We start from the raw sequence: 18,926 nt of genomic DNA, 5'->3' as shown, positions 1-18,926 counted from the left end.
GATGGGAAAGCTAGCCTGCCGAGGGACGCCTTGGCAAGCACAGCAGACCTCCCCAAGGAGGAATTGGGCGAGGGGGAGGGGCATCGAATGCCGTTGTGGTGTCAATGTCGCTGCCTGCACATTGGAAGGGGGTATGGGGGGGAAGGGGGAAAAGGGGAGGGAAACTGGGCAGAGCGCGAGCAGAGAAAGGGGGCAAAGAGAAACAAAGCATAACCATATAGATATCAGCACAAGAACACCAAAGGAAAATACGGAAGTGACGATCAATTATCATTATAATAGAAGCTGTTAAGTTAACTGGGGCTGCCAGGTTCAGAAAGTACACAGTGTCCATCGTGCCATCAGTCCCAACGGGGACTGGATAGTCCTATGAGCCTATTCAGCACCCACATTATACCTTTAATAGAGCATTGCTGTATAAGAATAACAAAGCACCCAACGTTATGCAGTAATATAGAAAGGTACTCAGCCAGCCAGTGGATCGGTGAGGGGTCTGCGGTCTCCAGTCCGGGGGAGGCCAGGGTCGCCAGGCTCTCGACTTCCTGCAGCCCAATAGGAAATAGCGAGTTCAAGTGGGTTCCGCAGGGGGCTTCAAGGGAGAACGAGACTTGTCTCTGTCTGCCACCTGCATGTGGAGCGCCACCGCATGCAGCACCTGCCCTCTGTCGTCATGACTGTTCATGAGTCTCTCCAGGTCCCGTCCCCTGGGGTGGGAGACAGTAGGGTGGCGGTCAAACCCTGACCCTCCTGGGGCAAGGTCTTGAGGCAAAGCATTCTGGTCAGCGACCATTGGGTCCCGAGGCGAGTTTGGGGTGGAAGTGTCCATGGGTGACAGGCCATCCAGGAAAGAGCGCAGGTCCTCCGGGGTCATAAAAGTCTTTGGACATACCATTTTTCGTAATCCACATTCTCGCCGGTTCAAACAGGCCATACTTCATCTTCATCTGACGTAACTTGGGTCGGAGGGCCAGGAATGCCCTTTGACGCTCACTGGTTTCCTTAGAGAAGTCCGCTGACATTCGGATCACTTGTCCGTCCATCTGAGAGGGACCTTGTGTACGTGCTCTCTGTAAAAGTTGGCGGGCTTGCGCATGGCGAAGGAGGCAGGCTGTTATGGGGCGGGTGGCCGTGTCGGGTCTCTTTGGACCCAGCCTGTGTGCTCTTTGGAACTCCAGGGGTGGATCGAAGGTGATGCCAGTGAGTTTGGGCAGCGTCTCCCGCAAGACTGCATGAATGTCCTTAACCTCAATATTTTCGGGAAACCCTAGTAATCAGATGTTGTCCCTCCAGCTCCTGTCCTCTAAATCGGTCATTTTGCTGTGAAGAAACAGAAGTTCTTGGTCTCTATCCCGAGAGGAAGCGACCTGGGCCTCTACTGTTGTCACCCGTTGTTCCAACCCCAGTACACAGGTTTGGAAGCCTGCAATATCCTGACGGATGGATTTCGTTTCTGCAGTCAATGAGACCATTGCACTAGCCATCCCCTCCAGCCTGCGACCTACCGCCGAAATATCCTGAAGGATACGATCCATAGTGGATTCCTGGCCTGAGTCCGCCATTGTGTGGTGTCGGGCGGGTGGCAGCTCCGCCGGGGTAGGGGGTGGCACCTTCGACTGAAGTAAGGTCTCGCTGGTTTGCCCGAGTACATAATGGACGACCTGCCGCCTGGCATCTCTGGCCCTGCTGCAGAGCCTAGTAGCGGTGGTGCGAGAAACTAGGGGTCCCAGCAGTCCTTCCTTGGGGCTAGTCAGTCAAACTCAGCGTGGCAGGATGGAAGGGGGGAGAGGTGGGAGGGTCCCGGCCCTCACAGCACCGTGACCGGTGGGTAGCCCGGTCCAAGCGAAGCCCACGGCACAGCCTGTGCCCCAACAGAGGAAGAAAATCGCAGCCCGAAGGTAAAAAGGCTTCCGTCTGCTGCGGAAGAGGTGCAACGGCAAAAGGTGGGAGCCTCAGTCTCTGTGTTAAGGGGCATGGCCACCCTGCCAGGTGGAGAACACTGGCTGCCTCACACGTCGTGGGCCGCTTTCTGACAGTAGTTGTTGTTGTTGCTCCCCTCCACGCCCGGCACTCTCAGTGGGGGAAGAGGGGGAAGCAGGGGGCACGGGCTACGTTCGCTGTCCCAACGGTATGGTGTAGGGCCTCCAAGAACCCCAGCGAGCCTCTGAGATGACAGTACAGCAAATGGGTGGGGGGGGGTGAGGGACGGCTAGGCAACCGGGGTCCTGTGTCGCCACAATGCCATTGTAGTAGGCTTGTCAGGCTCCATCCAAGGCAGCTGGGAGAGAGTATAAAGTCGGGGGAGCAGTCCAGGATGAGATGCCACTCTGGTTGTGGTAGCGGCTTCCGTCCTGCGTCTTTCGCCACTGCGTCCGGCTCCGTTACAGGCTGCTCTGGCTAGGGCTCCCGATTGTCTCAGGCAGCAAGGACCGTGTGGGGGCACCGCATTCAGCAAGCGTGCACACTTCGTGCTGCCAGGTCCCCTATCGTCAAGAATCGTCCAGTGTGCCCATCCGTCTTCTCTGCCCCCTATCCCCCCTGCACTGTCGACACGGCCTCTGATGGTCCACGGGCCCTCGCTGCAGTAGTAGGGGTCCTCCAGCAGGGGGTGTCGGGCGAGTACAGGGAGGAGAAGGCGGTACTCCCAATGGAGAGGCGACTCACCACTGGACCCCCAGTGCAGCGAGGGTCCGCTGATGATGCCCGGCGCCAGCCCCGCTCCAACTGCTCCAAGGGCGGTGCCAGGCCAAATCCCACAAATAGACACTGTGGAGGGTCGCAGGTTCGGGCTCCCACCACATGCTGCATACGAGCAGCAGTACAAGAAACTGGCAAGGGTGGTCGTGGGAGGGGGCCACAGGTGAACCAACGCGAAGGAGGACCCGCTCCGTTCTGGCCCGATCCGGCCACACTCTGGAGCAGCGCCGGGCCCGCAGAATACAGGAGGCCGCGGCTCTTAGACTGGGGTCACAAGTCTCCGATGCCCCCGGGAACCGCCGCGGCGGCATCCTCCAGCCGCCCCCACGATGTTGGAAAGAGGCTCCATGCCTCTGCAGCGCCCTCGTCCCCCGGCCGAGCCCCGCCGCCTCGCAGAGTGCTCGCTTCAGGCGGTCATCTTCTTCGGTGGCCAGACCACGCCCCCAGTTAAAGCATTTTAATTATTCAAAGTATAGTATTTGCATGTATTGGCTTGAGTTATGTAAAACTGTATATGGAAATGCCTTTTTCCAATACATAAAAGATGAATCTGCCTTCTTATCTCTTGATTTTTGTGAGGAATGGAATCATTAGTTTCCTAATTTGTCATGGGGTTCTTTTGCCACACTTTGACCTATATTTTATTCCACTTGATTGTTTTCGAGTCATCAGTTTCATGCTTGAAGTGCTGCTCTTGTACCAGGTTTTAATTCGTAATAATCGTACATGTAAATGTGAGGAGTTACGTTTGGAATATATATATTGCTAAGTGTGTGCACTTGAGACTAAATTAAATATTTCCTGTGTTGCAGTTTTACTCAACCTTTGCTAAAATATTTGCTAAATTGTTTGTATGAAGATTTGAGAGCCTGTTTCCAAATGTGCTTTCTACCTTGGAATAGGGCTGTACTGGCTGCCATGACGATGCAAGATTCTCAGAATCTCACTTCCATTTCCTGTACACGTCTTTCTTTACCCTTGCCTCTCAACCTGCACCCCCAGCCCCTGTTATAAGAATGAACTGCACCCTCTTCTACAAACGAATGTATGAATGGGCACTATTGTCCTAGTCTCACTTCACATTTGGTTACTGCGGCTGAGATAGGGTCATTGTGGCATGATCCAGAAGTTTATGTACATGCATTCAATAGTTAAAAAAAAAAAAAAAAAACATCTATTTGAAGGGCACCTCTTAATCCCTTCCACATACATGACACCTACAGCTTCTTTTGAGTATGTGCCAGACAGTAGCTGTGACTTAAACAATACCAGTCATCAAGAGACCTAGAATAGTAGGATCATTTGGGTTATGAAGTCACCGTCAAGAATATGCTTAGTTTTTCTTAATTCAAGTTTGTTTTAATTATTTGTTCACTTGAAAGCACTTCTAAGTCTTTTGGTAGGGGCTCTTTTTCTGAAGTCAAGTCAGGAAAGTCGTAATTCAGGTGATCAACAAAGAAACGTTTGTAATTAAATCTTCTAACAACTAGTGTTAGGTGAGGTCATATGACAGTTTGTTGGAGGAAAGTTGTGCGCCTTCATAGTTTGTCAGATTTGTGTGTTGAATGTCATCTTGACTTGGTGCATCTTCACAGCACTCTTGAAGGGTGCCACCTTGGGTAGTTGTGATTTCTTTACATACTGGAAATGCAGGCACTGTGCTCTGATGGATCCCAAATATATTCTTTCTGGTTAACACAGATTTTGGAGATCTGCTTTACCTGATTAGGTTAGCTAGGTATCCTAATAATATTGTCATTCTCCCATTCTCATGCAGTTAATCTTGGATTTTTATGATGTTTGCCTGCTCACATTTTGTTTCAATAGTGGCCTATCAGAATCCTTATGTTTTACCCGAAGGGTGTTTAGAGTTACTCCCAGTTAGCAGTCTGATCGAAATGTACACAATCAGGGGTGTAGAATTTTATAAAATGTCTATGGGACAGGTTGCTTCATTAATCTACTTGTTGTGGAATAAAATGCACTTGTCCCTTTAGTCCCATGTAGTGTGGTGACAAATTATGGCAGCAATCACATTAAAAAAGAGCTCTGATAAAAGCCTCTCTGATTATGCCAGGGCTCATACTATTGTAGGATTTGAATACTAGCAGTTCCTTTATTTTGGCACCTTTCAGCAGATCTGTATCCTGAGGCTGGAGATGGGGGTAAGCAATAGTTCTGGGATTGGAATGCCCGTTTGAGTCTGCAAACCTACTAACTTCCATGTTTTATGGGTTTTCACCAGCTCTTCTGTAATATTTTCCCATACAGACAAAGGTTGGAAATGTACTCCTGACAAGTGCAGAAGTAAAACTTCTTCTAGGATTGGGAAAAATGGTTAGGGATGGGGGGGGGAACAGAACTTGTAAACGCTTAACAGATTTTCGCATGAGCAAATCTACACATGCATATTTGCATCTGCTAAAATGCATTTCACAAATATTTTCCAGGAGTACGATTTCCTGGCCTACTTCTGTAAATCTTTCTGACTTCTTGAAAGCTGTAAATGTGCACTAATGCAACTATACTTGTACTATGGGTATGTTTTTGTGATTTTCTTTAAGAATTGGGGCCCTAATTGGTTATCTAAGACTTTGTTTTTATTAAAATTCTGTTTGTCCATTTGCTGGCTGTTTTCACTGTGACTGACAGCATGCTTCTCAATTCACAAGGGTCATACTGGCACATAAAGCAGTTTTGTTCAATGCCGTGAACTACTGTGATAAGGTGTGCTTTTTGAGACCAAAAATATGTTTGCTTTATGACAATGTTTGTTACGATGGTGAGGGTCTGGCAGCTCCCACACCAATAAAGCTTTACAAAAAACATGTCCAAAACAAGACATGCATTGACAAAACCAAAAGTCTGACCACCAATGTCAGACCTTTGGCTCTGCCGATGCTTGTTTATTTTCATGTTTTTCCTAATCTTGTTGGAACGGGTTACACTGATTTTTTTTTTTTTGATTTTTGTTGTTGATTTTTTTGGATTTTTTATTTTTATTATGAATTTTTTGGGGGGAAATATTGGCATGCATCAAAACATTTTACTGAATGATGATGATGCTTCAAAGAAATGGTATCTAAATTTCAAAATAATTTAGCAAAACGTTTTTTTCCTAGTTTCATTTTTTTATGAACAGCAGAGAGCCTGCTGGGAGCATTATACGTAGGCTCAGATTGTTAAACTTCGCAAATATGTGTACACATTTTTATACAGGAACCACTGTCAGTAATGCAGTCTGGGGTTACAATATTTTCTCGAACTGCTGGCCCTAATAATAAAGACTTTGCATTATTGAGCCATAAATACAAGTTCGAACAGCATTAGTATTCAGTCACAAATATTACCTTAATTGCAGACAATGCCCTTTCCTGATCCATAATGTGGTACTGTGAACTGGCAGCCAAACGGTTTGTGCTGCAGGGGGTCTAGGCCTAATTGTCCCAAGGACAAAATAAACATGAAAACTTGTTGTCCTTGTCCCCAAACAATATGTCCTGGGCATCAGGCTGTAGAAATTCCACACCCCTATACACAATGTTCCCTTTTTGCCTCTTGGCTGTTACTAAAGTCAAGCAGAAGAAAGGAAGTAGGATTAATCAAACAGCCACAACTGTCACACACTAGAAAGCTAGTGCATTCTTGCTGCTTATTAAATGTAGCTTATTTTTTTGCCTGAAACATAGAATGCTGGGTGATTTCCAAACGTACCGAACAAGTTTTAGTTCACATGCTGAATATGTTTGTGTAAGGGGAGTGCTTTGGTTGATGGTCTGCTTTAGGTGAAGTTGACCTATTATTTGAAGCTGCTACGGTGACGGGCTGGTATATGGAATTTGAAAAGGATCTTTTTTGATCCACATCAGCTGTAGATAAGTGGTGTAAACATTAGATTGCCGCTTCCTTTGTAAGTTTATGACCTTAAAATAACAGATGCTGGCATCATACATTAAAAAGCCAGTATAACATTTATTTGGTCGTATATGTGGGTGTCAAAACCTTCCTTGTTTTCCAAATGTGTGTTTTTTAAAATACATTTTTAAAAAACATTTACCAGTTATGTCATTATTGTTTCTCCAATGTATATCCTTCTGTTAGAGGACATGCTTGCCTGTTTGCACCTTCTATTCAGGGTCTTCATTCCAGATGTGCCTTTGTAAGTATTTTAATGATTGGAGTTGGTTGCCGGTAAGTCCACCCTTATGCAACAATCCAAACAATAACCTTTTCATTCAACAGTCTTCTGTATATTTTAAAATTTGTTGTTGTTGAGAATATTGCAAAATTATAAACAAATTTCCAATTTTAGGCCCTGCTTCGACAGAGCATGTTCTGTCGCTTGCAAGACATTTTGTTAGCTTACAGGGGGCTTAAAGTCAGCCTACCCTTAGCTTACCGTTGATTGGCTTTATTATCGCTCTGCTTCTTGCTTCTGTGTGGTTAACTGGTGCTGGTTTCAGTTAATCTTCGTGTGTTTTTCCCTCCCCTGTAGCCTGGCCCTAATCCTTGTTCTTCCACTGCCCGTTCTTTCGGGCAACTTTTTTCTTTTAGTTGAAGCACTCCATAGGAATGCATGTGTTTGCAGGCAGTCTCACTCATGTGCTTCAACCCCTGTTGTTTTCCCCTTCACCTCTTTCCATGCTGTTGTTTACCCCCGTGTTCTTGCCACTTCTCACCCCACTCCATTATGCTTTGTTTCCATCTCCATGTTGCTGCTTATCTCCTTCTACCCTGCTCCTCGTTATTGCTATCCATTCTCGCTCAATGTTGCTTTCCCTATCCATGTTAATGCTTGCCCACTCTTGCCCTGCATTGCTGCTTGCCCCTTTCCGCCCCTCTGTGTTGTTGCTTGCCCCCTGTCCCTTTCTGTGTATTGGCTTGCCCTCCTCTCTCCCTCTCTGTGTTAGGACTCCTGATCCACACCTTCAAGGCACTGCACAACATAGGACCAGTATACCTCATCCACTGCCTCACCTTCTATGTACCCAACAGACGTCTTTGTTCCTCCCAGCTCGCCTTTGCAGCCGTCCCCAAGATTCGGAAAAGTACAGCAGGAGGTAGATCCTTCTCCTACCTAGCAGCCCAGACATGGAACACACTTCCCCCTCAAGCTCAGGCAGTCTGTGTTGCAGCTTGCCCCTCCGCTTTCCGTCTCTGTGTTGCGGCTTGTCCTCCTGCTCTCCCTCTCTGTGTTGTGGTTTGCTGCCCCTCTCCCTCTCTGTGTTTTGGCTTGCCCCCCGTTCACCCTTTCTGTGTTGTGGCTTTTTCCCCGCTTTCCTTCTCTGTGTTGTGGCTTGCCCCCCAACTCTCCCTCTCTCTATTGTGGCTTGCCCCAGCTCTCCCCCTCTTTGTTGTGGGCTGCCACCCCCGTTCTCCACTGTGTTGTGGCTTGCCCCCGCTCTTCCTCTCCGTGTTGTGGCTTGCCCCCCCCTGCTCTCCCTGTCCGTGTTGTGGTTTGCCCCCCATTCTCCCTATCTGTGTTGTGGCTTGCCCTCCCACCCCCGTTCTCCCTCTCTGTGTTGTGGCTTGAACTCCCCCTCCCTTTCCTATGGCTGCTGCATGGTATTTAAAAAAAAAAAAAGAAAAAAAAACTTTCAGCCATGCTGCACAGCAGCTGAACTGCTGTTGTGGCATATGGTTAAAGCTATTGACAAAGCTGATACCTTAGTTGGTGAGACCTTTTGGCTTTGCCCATGCCTGTTCCTGTATAGGTATTCACCTTGCAGTTGTACTGTGATTATTTGTTAATAAGGAGAACTTCTAAAATTAATTGGCAAGATCGCCCGCTGTGAAAGGTGAAGGAAACTAAGGGTAGCTGCTCATGTGTGGAATAAGTAAAAGCATAATAAAGGATCTCTGATCTACTGGGCTTGATTGTCTCCCCTTTCTTTTACATTCTTCCTGGCTCTGTCCTTGCCTGGCCTATTGCTCCATTGGACCAAGTTTGGGGTGGCCTTTTTGTCAGAGTAATCCCACCTGGTAAATGAAGCAGTCTCAGCTGAAGAAGGGGCTAAAATGACAGCAAGGAAACTCCGCTTTGGCCGCCTGGTTTCAATATGAGTTTGTGTCAAAACAAAATCTAACCCTTTGAGAAATAAATCTGCACATAACTCACTAAAGGGCAAGATTTCCTCCTTCTGTTGTAAAGAGAAAATGGCTCAAGATGACCTTAAATGTAATTTGGGATACCCTACTGTTCTGGTGGTTGATAGCTCTCCTACGCCCTCTCCCCCACTGTGTATGCCAGTAGGGAAAACAGGGGTAATAACAGAGGAGTGAGCACTTAATCTTCTCAAAGAGGATATTACCCTCTTGGATATCGATGAGAAGCTTAATCTAAGGCTCAATATGTTAGAGAAGGATAGTGCTCCAAAAACTCTATTTATACCAATATTGAAAACTGGTCTGCAACTTTTTAGTAGTACTCCATCAGAGCATTTCACAGTAAACTCTCAAATGTCAGCAACTCCAGATGTGGAACTAATTGGGGATCATGTAATCCTCCAGGCCAAGAGATGCAAGTCTCAGAATTACTCACTTGCTTGGAGAGAATCTTAACTTCCATTGTAGCCAGAGAAATCCATATTAAGATCGCCAACACTTGAAAATATTAACAGGTCCAAAACAAGATATGGAAACTTCTAATCAGGGCTCACAATCACAAGCAAGAGTGAACCATGGAAAATCAGGAGCCTCTAGTCAATGGTTGTATAAAGGGTTGCCATCAGAGGATGGGGTTAACATGTTACCTTCCTTTGCCTCAAAACAAGATTTCTACTCTCGAGTCGGTACACCTTATGTTAAGGCAACCTTGGACGCCCCTAAGATGAGACCTAAGTTGGAATGTCCCACACTTTCAATAAAATTTCTTTTTGACTTTTGCCCAGCGGACTCTGTAGTAACTGGATCCCTTGTGAAAAATTACATTTCTGAGCCTGAAGTGTTTCCCATTTCCAAGACAAAAATCCATCCTGAGCTACGTGCGAATGTTCCAGTAAAGACTGTACAATTAAAGGGCAAAGGTAAAACAAAAATTCGGATGTGGAAGAATTTTTTTTACCTGCAAATTACAAAAAGAGGACGAAAAAAACTTTGCTTTTGAGAAGCGGAGAATTAATCACAAGGGATTGAGAGATCAAACCAGAGCAGTCAGCAGAATGGGCCTAGCTCTGGATCATCGGCGCCATCAACTACTTCTATGGTGGGGAATAATTCTGGTATAACACCCCTGTATTTCTCCCCCTCGTTTATTTGTTATCCTCCCTTACTTAATCTAGCTGCTGAACCATTTGTGTAGACTTGCAAAGCTTGATCAGGAAGCCCATTTCAACTCTCTGTTAACACTCTTATGTAAGAGTTTGTTTCCCTTTTTGATTCTGATTTGATCCCGAATCATGCATTTCTATTAGCACGTTTTGTGGACATTAAGAACTTGAATTTAATTCAAAACAGTGGCATTTAATTGGTTTGCTTGACCAACATAGGGTCAAGGGCCAAAACCATTCCAAAACTGTTGCGAATCTGGTACTGCAAATAATGCTTATGGGGAATCTAGTATTTGGGATAAGGAGAATGATAAATTGTACAACTCTGTGGGGGATTGGCATTCTATACCTTCAGATGAGTGCTTGGTGGAAGATCCGAGAGGGCTGCAAGTCTCCATAGGAACCAATGGTAGACGTGTGACCTACTGTAAAGGTATCAACCCCTTTAACAATTGTGTAGGGGATGAGCTTCAAAAATGGATTTGGTTGGCAGGTGCATTAAATGGTGTTAGTTCATCGGTACCTGCAGCACAGTATTGCACTTAGCAATGAATTAAAAGTGATCTCCTGGAAGGTGGCAGGCGTAAAGAAAAGTAAAGGGAAAATGTAATTTTTGATTGATTTTAAATGCCGATATAACCTGCCTCCAGGAAACCCGGTGTTACACCAAGCTCCAGTGTGATGATTTTTTCTCAATAGAATGTAAAACCGCACCATCCAGGAAAGGTCATGCAAAAGGAGGAATAGCTATTCTAACTAATTAGATTAATTGGAAATATGATAGTTTTAAGGATACCTCAAATCTTTTCTTAGGAGTAACACTATTTTCCAATGGAGGAGGGAATCTATCAGACCCCATGTTATTGTTGATTGCCTGTATTCCACCTGATGCTTCTTACAATAATCTCCTGCATGGCATTTTTGCTTTTATTAAAAATGCCATAGATAAGGAGAATGGCCTCCAGATAATCTTGGTGGGAGACCTAAATTGTAAATGTTCTAACCATGCTATTAGCTTAATTCAATAGGTAGTAAAAGAGGAAGCTCTATTTATTCCTCCTCTGTTTTTCAAACTAAATCTAGAACCGATAAGAGAGGGAAGATAATTCTTGATCAACTGAGGAATAATGATTGTCTGATAGCTAACGGGAGATTCCCCTGGGCAGTATACTCATAAATCCCCGATGAGAGAGCCAATTCTAGAATATCTCATCACTGCGCTTACGTCTTTCCACCTGTTAGGTGAACTGAAAATAATATACTCTATCCTTAGTGATGGTAGATTGTTGGTATTCTCCCTAGAAGCAAATATATCCCCAATTGGGTCATGGAAATGTAAGGGGCTATTTCAAAATTCAATAAAAAAATCAGGTAGAACCCAGTGGGATCCCAGAACGATAGCTATCTTAAAAGATTAGAGAAAGCTGTTAATGACCTTGACTTTTGGGAGGTTGATGTTTTGCATTCATTTAATCAGTTCATGAAGCAGATTGTATCAACTTTATTCTGAAAGTGAACAAGGCCCCAGTAAACTCACTTCATTTTCCTATTCTTCAACTGAATAAAGAGATATGTAGATTGATTCGGAAACAATTTATCTCTTTCTCTAAGGAGAGAAACAGTTCTCTGTCTCTCTTGAAAAGGTGTAGAAGTCGCCTAAACGCAAGTTTAAAAAAACAGAGGGGCTGATGACGAGTTTGGCGGTCCCAATGCGGGACCACCAAACTCTCGAGTAGGTGGTGGCGTCCCCTCCGCCCTATTACAAGATTTCCGCTGGTCTGACCTAGCTGACCAGCGGAAACCTTTAAATAGAGCATTCCCGCCGGTCAGACCGGTGGGAACAGTGCTACGTGATAGCACTAGGCTCCCTTAGAGGAGCCGAGTGCTATCACGTAGCACAGAGGGGGCCGACCAGCACTCTCGGAATGGATACTGTCTGCAAAGCACACCGTGAGCATTGCAATGATGCTGGGCAGGGAGGTCCTGCAGTGCCCATGCCATGGCCATGGGCAGTGCAGGGGCTCCCTGTGGCCCAAATCACTTGTTCTCCGCCAGTCTTTTCATGGTGGATAAACCACCATGAATAGGGCGCCAGAGAACAAGGTTTAATCAGTAGGGCGGCGCCGAGTTCAGTGCCGCCCTGGCTGATTATAACCAGGACCACCGTCAGCCCACTGGGATCTTTAATCCTGGCAGTAATGGCGGTCTGTTGGTGGGTCTGCCTGCATAACTTGTAATGAGGTGGATAGATTTAAGAAAGGCAGCTTTTAAGAATCATATGAGAAGCTTCTGGGAAATAGTTGTGGATTGTTGCCCGACAAGAGTTAGGTCTTCTCCTTCTCCAGTTAGAGAAGATAACTGGGATGGCTTCATCTCTGCACTATATGTAGGGGAATATTGAGGCAAAGAGGCCCCCTGGAATATTGCATGCCTACTCTAACCCTCCTACCACAATGGAGATTGTGGCTTTCATCATGGCAAAGTGATCTTCCACTTCTATGGGCTCGGACAAAGCCACGATTTCAGTGGTAAAACAGGAAGCTACTCTTTGGGCTAAATTATTATTTCCGGTCTTTACATTTTGTTCTGTCCATAGGACAGTTCCTGTTTCATGGACTTGGAAGCATTATTGTCCCCTTTTACAAAAAAGGTAACCATAATGCGCCTGCAGACTACCACCAGATTTTCCTATTGGATGCGTTGGGTAAGGCTCTTTTCTAGATGTCTGTTGGCTCAGCTTAGTTCCTGGGTGTTGGACAATAAAAGCAGCCCGCTAGAGAAGACAGATTTCAGGTAAAAACATGGGACTTTTGATAAAATAGCATTACAAAAAAATAATGAGAAGTACAGGATCACTAGAGGTTATCCGGTATATGCTGAGTTCATAGACTTCTCTATGGCCTTCGATAAAATGGATCATCCAACTCTTTGAAAGAAGTTGTCGGACCTCGGCATTCTCAGAACTCTATTGCACTTAAATATTGGCCATCACTCTGCCATATGGTGCCAAGTCCTATTAGGTGGTGATTCAGGACTCTCCAGGACGATGCCAACGAAAAACGGTTTAAAGCAAGCATGTCTCCTTGGCCTGCTACTCTTCTCTCTGTATATTTCAGACTTGCCTGTTCCCCTCTCACAAAGCGCAGACCTACCACCTATTATTGGGGGACAGACAATATAATGTCTTCTGTATACAGATGACATGGTGATCTTAGATCTTAAACCCCCCCCCCCCCCCCCCAGGTCTTAATAGCCGATTATGGACATTGCAACATTATGCAAATGCACACTTTTTGAAAATTAATTTCTTTAAAAGCAAAATTCTCCTCTTCCATGGTAAGAAAAATGCCAAAAATGCTATCTTCCCTTGGTATTTAGGCCCCCAAAAATTGGAAGTTGTTAGCTCGTTTATCCTTTTGAGAAAAATGATGTGCAGCAACTTGAGCAATATTAATCACATTTCAAATAACATGTGTAAGGCTCAGTCCCAGGCTAAGGGGCATTCTGTAATGCTACAGGTAGAAGGCACTTCTCTCATCTTCTATCTGTCTATCGGGCCAAAATCCCGCTACTTTATTGTATGGAGTGGAGCTCATAAATATATCAAGATGGGTCTTTTTGAATTAAGTAGAGGAGCAGATTGTGAGGAGACTTATTTCCTGCAACACTTCAGCATTAGGAGCAGCCTTAAGGCTAGAATTTGGGATTAAAAACACCTATGTACAAGGTTTGGTGGGTTTTGTTCGGTGGGCTTCCTGCCTTGAGAAGAGTGAAGGGGATACTCTAAGGTACCATATGAGAAAGGAAGTTCTTGTGGAGAAAAAAGAAAAACTTATTGTTCTACAGGAATTTCAAATATGCCTTAAATCAACTTGGGCTTGAACAAAGTCTAGTGCTTTCTCTTTATGCCTCTCAACTAAAGGCCTGTTTAAAACAGGCCTCACTGGTTTTAAGTTTTTGCTTGGACAACAACGCTTGTGGTAAGAAAAGTGGGCTACCAAAGGATACAATATATAATTTTTATGAAAAAGTCAAACTGTATGTGACATGGAATGTGCCCTTTGTCTTTAGACATTTTTCAACAGTTTTATGATTGGATATTTTCCCCTTACATTTTTTAACATCTAAATGGTTTGGCACTTCTGAAATCTGCAGTCTTTGTCAGAATGGTGTTCATAACCTGAGGCACGTTTTATTTGTTTGTCCTGCCCTTTTATTGCACCCCTTGTAAATTTGTTGAGACATATATATATATATATATTTTCATTGTCTGTACAATTTTCCTTGGAAGCCTTACAGCTATTGTTTGATTCCCCCCTAATGAGTTATGGTGTTGAATTTTTAACTTTTTTAAAATGTATATTGATTGCAGTATGAATACTGATTTAATAATTTTAATGTTTGTATGACTTAATGAATTTTATGGATTTTGTTTTTATTTAATGACATTGAGGAAAGATGTTCTATGTTTTGAAATTGTTTTGTGTGGACCTCTTCGGAGTTCCAAATCATGAATAAACTTGACAAGTGTATCTACAAAATTTCAAGTTAGTGATACAACAGCCTGGGGTGGCTAATGTGCTCGCTAGAGAGATGTGTGTCATCCTTGGTTATAAATGTGAATGGAAACGATCTCAGGCACTCATCAGCTGTTGACTGTGCAAGGCAGTGAAAGAGGACATGCTGCACTTAATTTGTATATGCAAGGATCTCAGGCACAAACATAAGTTGCTGCTAAAGCCGCTTTTTAACTAAAAGAAATAAGAACATGCAGGCAGGCAGTGAAACCATGTTTTGCCGGTGAAGACATACAACTGGCCTACCGGCTTGTCTTTTTTTTAACCATTTTTAAACAGAGAGCACAGTCATCAAGCACATTATCTGCTACTAATCAAACCACATAAGAGGTTAACTTTCACTCAATAAGTATATTCAGCGCAACAACATTAAAGCTCTGACAAACTGTAGGAGGATTCCCTCTGGCATACGGTGCGGCAAGACTGAGGGGATAACTTATAAGGGTAATCATCGGACTATCAAAAGCTCGCTAGGCCGGTATCAAAGCATTACACAAAACTCTATTAGTGGCTTATCACACTAGATGCTGATTGCATGTCTACAGTTCTATTAATTGTATGACGAAATGAACATTATTAGTCTGCTATCGGGTTTTATGCATTACAGTGTTCACTATAGGCATCTATAAAGTTACCTGTAGCTAAGTGCCTGATAAAATCAAATTTGATTGGAACTTTCTGCAAAAAATATTTTTTGGGGCAGTCTAATATGTGTAATTAGACTTGTTTTTAATTTTTATTGTGATTTATCTTCCTTTTCTACTCTCATTTTTTTACCTGTATCTATGTGTTCTTGCCTTTTTATTCAGTTTCTTTTTGCAATCTCTCCTCTATTAATTTTTTGGCTCTTTTTTCCTCCTACTTGTTTTTCTATCCCTTCTGCTTTTTTCCCTGCTTTCTCCTTTTATTTACAGATTTTGTCCTTTGTGTATATTATTAATGCCCTTCTACTGTTTCTCTTCTGTTACCTTTCCATTCTTTGATTAGCTTTTCTTGTTTCTTTTTTCAGAATCGTAACTTTACTTTTTGTTTCTCTTTGTAGTCTGTCCGCTGCCCTGAGTTCTGAAGCCAAGGAGGACAACAAGAAGCCTATGGTTCTGTTTACAGGTGATTCAAGCTCTATAGGCTATCCATTGGTAGACTAGCAATGCTGACAATTCTTGGCCCATTAATTGTTCTTAGTGAAAGCAGCCCTGTGTGAATGGAGAGAGGATGTGTGACTAAGCATAAGGCAGGACCACCCCTTCTTTCTGTTTCTAGAACTACTCTAACATCCATGAGTCAGCTTGGTATCTGTCACGTTTGGATTTTGGTCTTAAACTTTATTTGCTACTCTGTATTCTTCTGCAAGCTTGAAAATATTTTGTGGAAAGTATATAGATTTATTTAGTAGCTAAGAAGCCACTTAATAGTGTTGTTTATAACCCATTTATATGTGCCGGTGTCTCCTGGAACTGCATCTTTGGGCAGCTACCTACCTAAAGGCTTTTAAAGACTATGAATATTTGATAGGGGCTCTATTGAATTGTTGTAGAAGATTTGTCATCAGTTCTTGCGTTCAGTGGTCAGTATGTTGTCAAGTTACTACTTTTCCCACTGACCCAGCAGGCACTTCTGGGTCTTAATTGCAAGGCCAGATGAGTACCTTCTCTCAAACACCTCAAAATTGTATCTTAATCACCACCTATAAAAATGTAAAAATACAACACAAGACGTTGCTGGGAAGCCAAAGAACATATCATGCATTTAACGCTAAAATAGCGAGCAGCACAGCAAATAATGAATAGTCAATTGTCATTTCAACCGACCAGAGCTTTGGCCCACAAACAGCCAGCTGGAGCTTGTGATGCTAAAATGCAGGCAAAAATAAACATTTAATATAAATATTTCCCTCTGTAAAGCCCATGGAACTTAAACATGTGACAGAACTTGTTACATTTAGCAAACCTTATTTTATGAGCAAGTGACAGTTTCTTCTTACACAGAAAGTGCGAGTCATCCTTGAAGCAGATGAACAATACGTGAACACACTGATGACTTCATTAATTTCTTAAAATTGTGCTTCTGATTGCCAATATCCAAAGCAAGACTATTGGTTCTAATGAGATACAGGAAATGTGCAAACATACTACTCCAATTAAAATGGGTTCTAGGTCTACAAGAGCCATGAAACATAGCAGGCGTATTAAGACTAAAAACATTTCAAATTAAAAAGAACAACATTCATATTTGTTTATAAAATACATCAGTGCACATTGTGACATACATGTATAAAGGGACATTGACGTTAAAGAAATAGGAATACAAGATTGCGAATATGTTTTCAAAAAGATCGAAGTATTTTGTGTTTTTAACCAAAGCAGTGCCCCTACCAGTAGGCCAAAATTCAGATTATGGGAATGGAGAAATGTGGCCTTAAGGACAGGAGCAAAGAAAAGTAGAACTTGTAATTATGAAGGTTAGTAGTAGACAAACAGAACAATGCCACCTTGTCACATTTCCTCATCCCGGTACTTAACTGAGAAGTTCTGCAAGAAAATAGCACAAGACAAAAAATTATCCTCATAAGCACAGATGTGTGGAATTTAATAAAATATCTACTTGTCCATGTGACAAGCTGCTTCACAAATCTACTTTTCCTCTTGTCCCTTTGGTACCCTGTAGTGCGGCGACAAATAAAGGCATACACAGGGGTGTGGAATGTAATTCAATATCTACTTGCCCATGGGACGGGGTACTTCATAAATCTACTTGTCCTGTAAAGAAATCTACTTGTCCCTTTGGTGCAATGTATTGCGGCAACAATTTATGGCAGAAGTCTCATTATGTAAGAGCTCTGATAATAGTCTCTCTGATGCCAGGGCTAATTCTACAGTGGGGTTTGAATACTAGCAATTTCCTTATTTTGCCATTTTTCTTCAGAGCTACATACTGGTGCTGGAGGAAGCAGTAAGCAACAGTTTCAAGGTTGGAATGCTTTGAGTGCAAACCTACTAACTTGCGTGTTTTAAGGATTTTCTCCAGCTCTTCTCCTATCTTTTCCCATACTGAGAGAGGTTTACTCCTGACAAGCCCAGAATACGGAGGTTTATCAGGGTTGGAAAAAAATGGTTGGAGGGAAAGTGAGCATATAAACTCTCAATATATTTTTGCATGAGCAAATCTACACATGCATATTTGCCCATGCTAAAATACAGTTCACAGATATTTTCTAGAAGTATAATTTTCTGGTCTACCTCTGTAAATTATTGTGAATTCATGAAAGCCATTATTCTGCAATAATGCAAAAACCTATACCATGGGTACACGTTTGTGACTATCTTTAATAATTGGGCCCCTAATTAGGTTCGGTGTTAACCTAGGCCTTTTGTTTTTATTAGAATTCTATTTCTCTGTCTATCCATCTATCGGCTGGCTTTACTGGGAGTGATAGAATTCTGCTCTTTCACAAGGAGCATATTGGCACACAAAGTAGTTTTTGTTCAGTGCCTGGAACTACTGTGGCAATGAGTGCTTTTGGGGATTTTTTGCTTTTTGACAATGTTTCTTACAATGGTGAGGGCCTGGTAACTCCTACAACAATAAGGTTTTACAGACGCCATGTCAAAACAAGACGCACATTGACAAACCCAAAAGACTGACCACCAATATAGTATTGTTGGCTTTGCCAGTGCAGGTTTATTTTCTTATTTCCCGTAATCTTGTGCAACCTGGTTACACTGATTTTCCATTATGAATATTTTTGGGAAATACTAGCAAGAATCAACACATTTTACTAAATGATGCTTCAAAGAAAATAGTACCTAAAATTTCACAGTAATTTATTAAAACGTTTTTTGTCTAGTTGCATTTTTCCGAACATTTTTTTTAAAGCTAGGAGTCATCAATCTTGCTTACAAGCTTCTGCAAACACTTGTATCTAATCAGAGAGCATTCTTGGAGCATTACACCTAGCCTCATGTTGTTAATCTTATCAAACGTGTGTGTACAATTTTTTTTTTTTAGTGGAACCACTGTCAGTATTGCAGTCCGAGCTTACAATATTTCTTTAGAGAGCTTCCCAATTATAATAAAGGTTTTGTATTCATGAACTATAAATACAAGTCTGCACATCATTAACATATGGACGCAAATATTACTTGCCCTGCAGACTGTTCCCTTCCCTGCAGACTGGCAACCAAAGGGTTTGTGCAGCAGGGCGTTGGGCCTTCATGTCCCAAGGACAAAATGAAAACTATCTGTCCTTGACCCCAAACAATATGTCCTGGGCATTGGGTTACAGGAATTACATACCACTGTAAGCAACACACTGAGACATGCTTTCTGTAGCTCCAACACTCACCGCTTGCTAAGCGCTGGTCTTGAAGTAACCCAGAATGACCTTACA

General features: G+C 43.2%; 1 protein-coding gene across 3 annotated transcripts in view; it reads left to right on the top strand.

Annotated features, from left to right (window-relative positions):
• THOC6 (THO complex subunit 6) overlaps window positions 1-18,926 on the top strand; it is a 205,668-nt gene that overhangs the window by 38,040 nt on the left and 148,702 nt on the right. For all 3 annotated transcript variants that reach the window (XM_069244329.1, XM_069244331.1, XM_069244330.1), the window contains one exon: window positions 15,582-15,646. In XM_069244329.1, coding sequence (XP_069100430.1) covers window positions 15,582-15,646 — 65 coding nt within the window. The remainder of the gene's footprint in view (window positions 1-15,581; window positions 15,647-18,926) is intronic.

Source organism: Pleurodeles waltl, chromosome 7 (genome assembly GCF_031143425.1).
Source record: "Pleurodeles waltl isolate 20211129_DDA chromosome 7, aPleWal1.hap1.20221129, whole genome shotgun sequence".
Lineage (NCBI taxonomy): Eukaryota > Metazoa > Chordata > Amphibia > Caudata > Salamandridae > Pleurodeles > Pleurodeles waltl.
The sequence above is the reverse complement of the archived record's forward strand: the minus strand, read 5'-3'. Positions and strand labels throughout refer to the sequence as shown.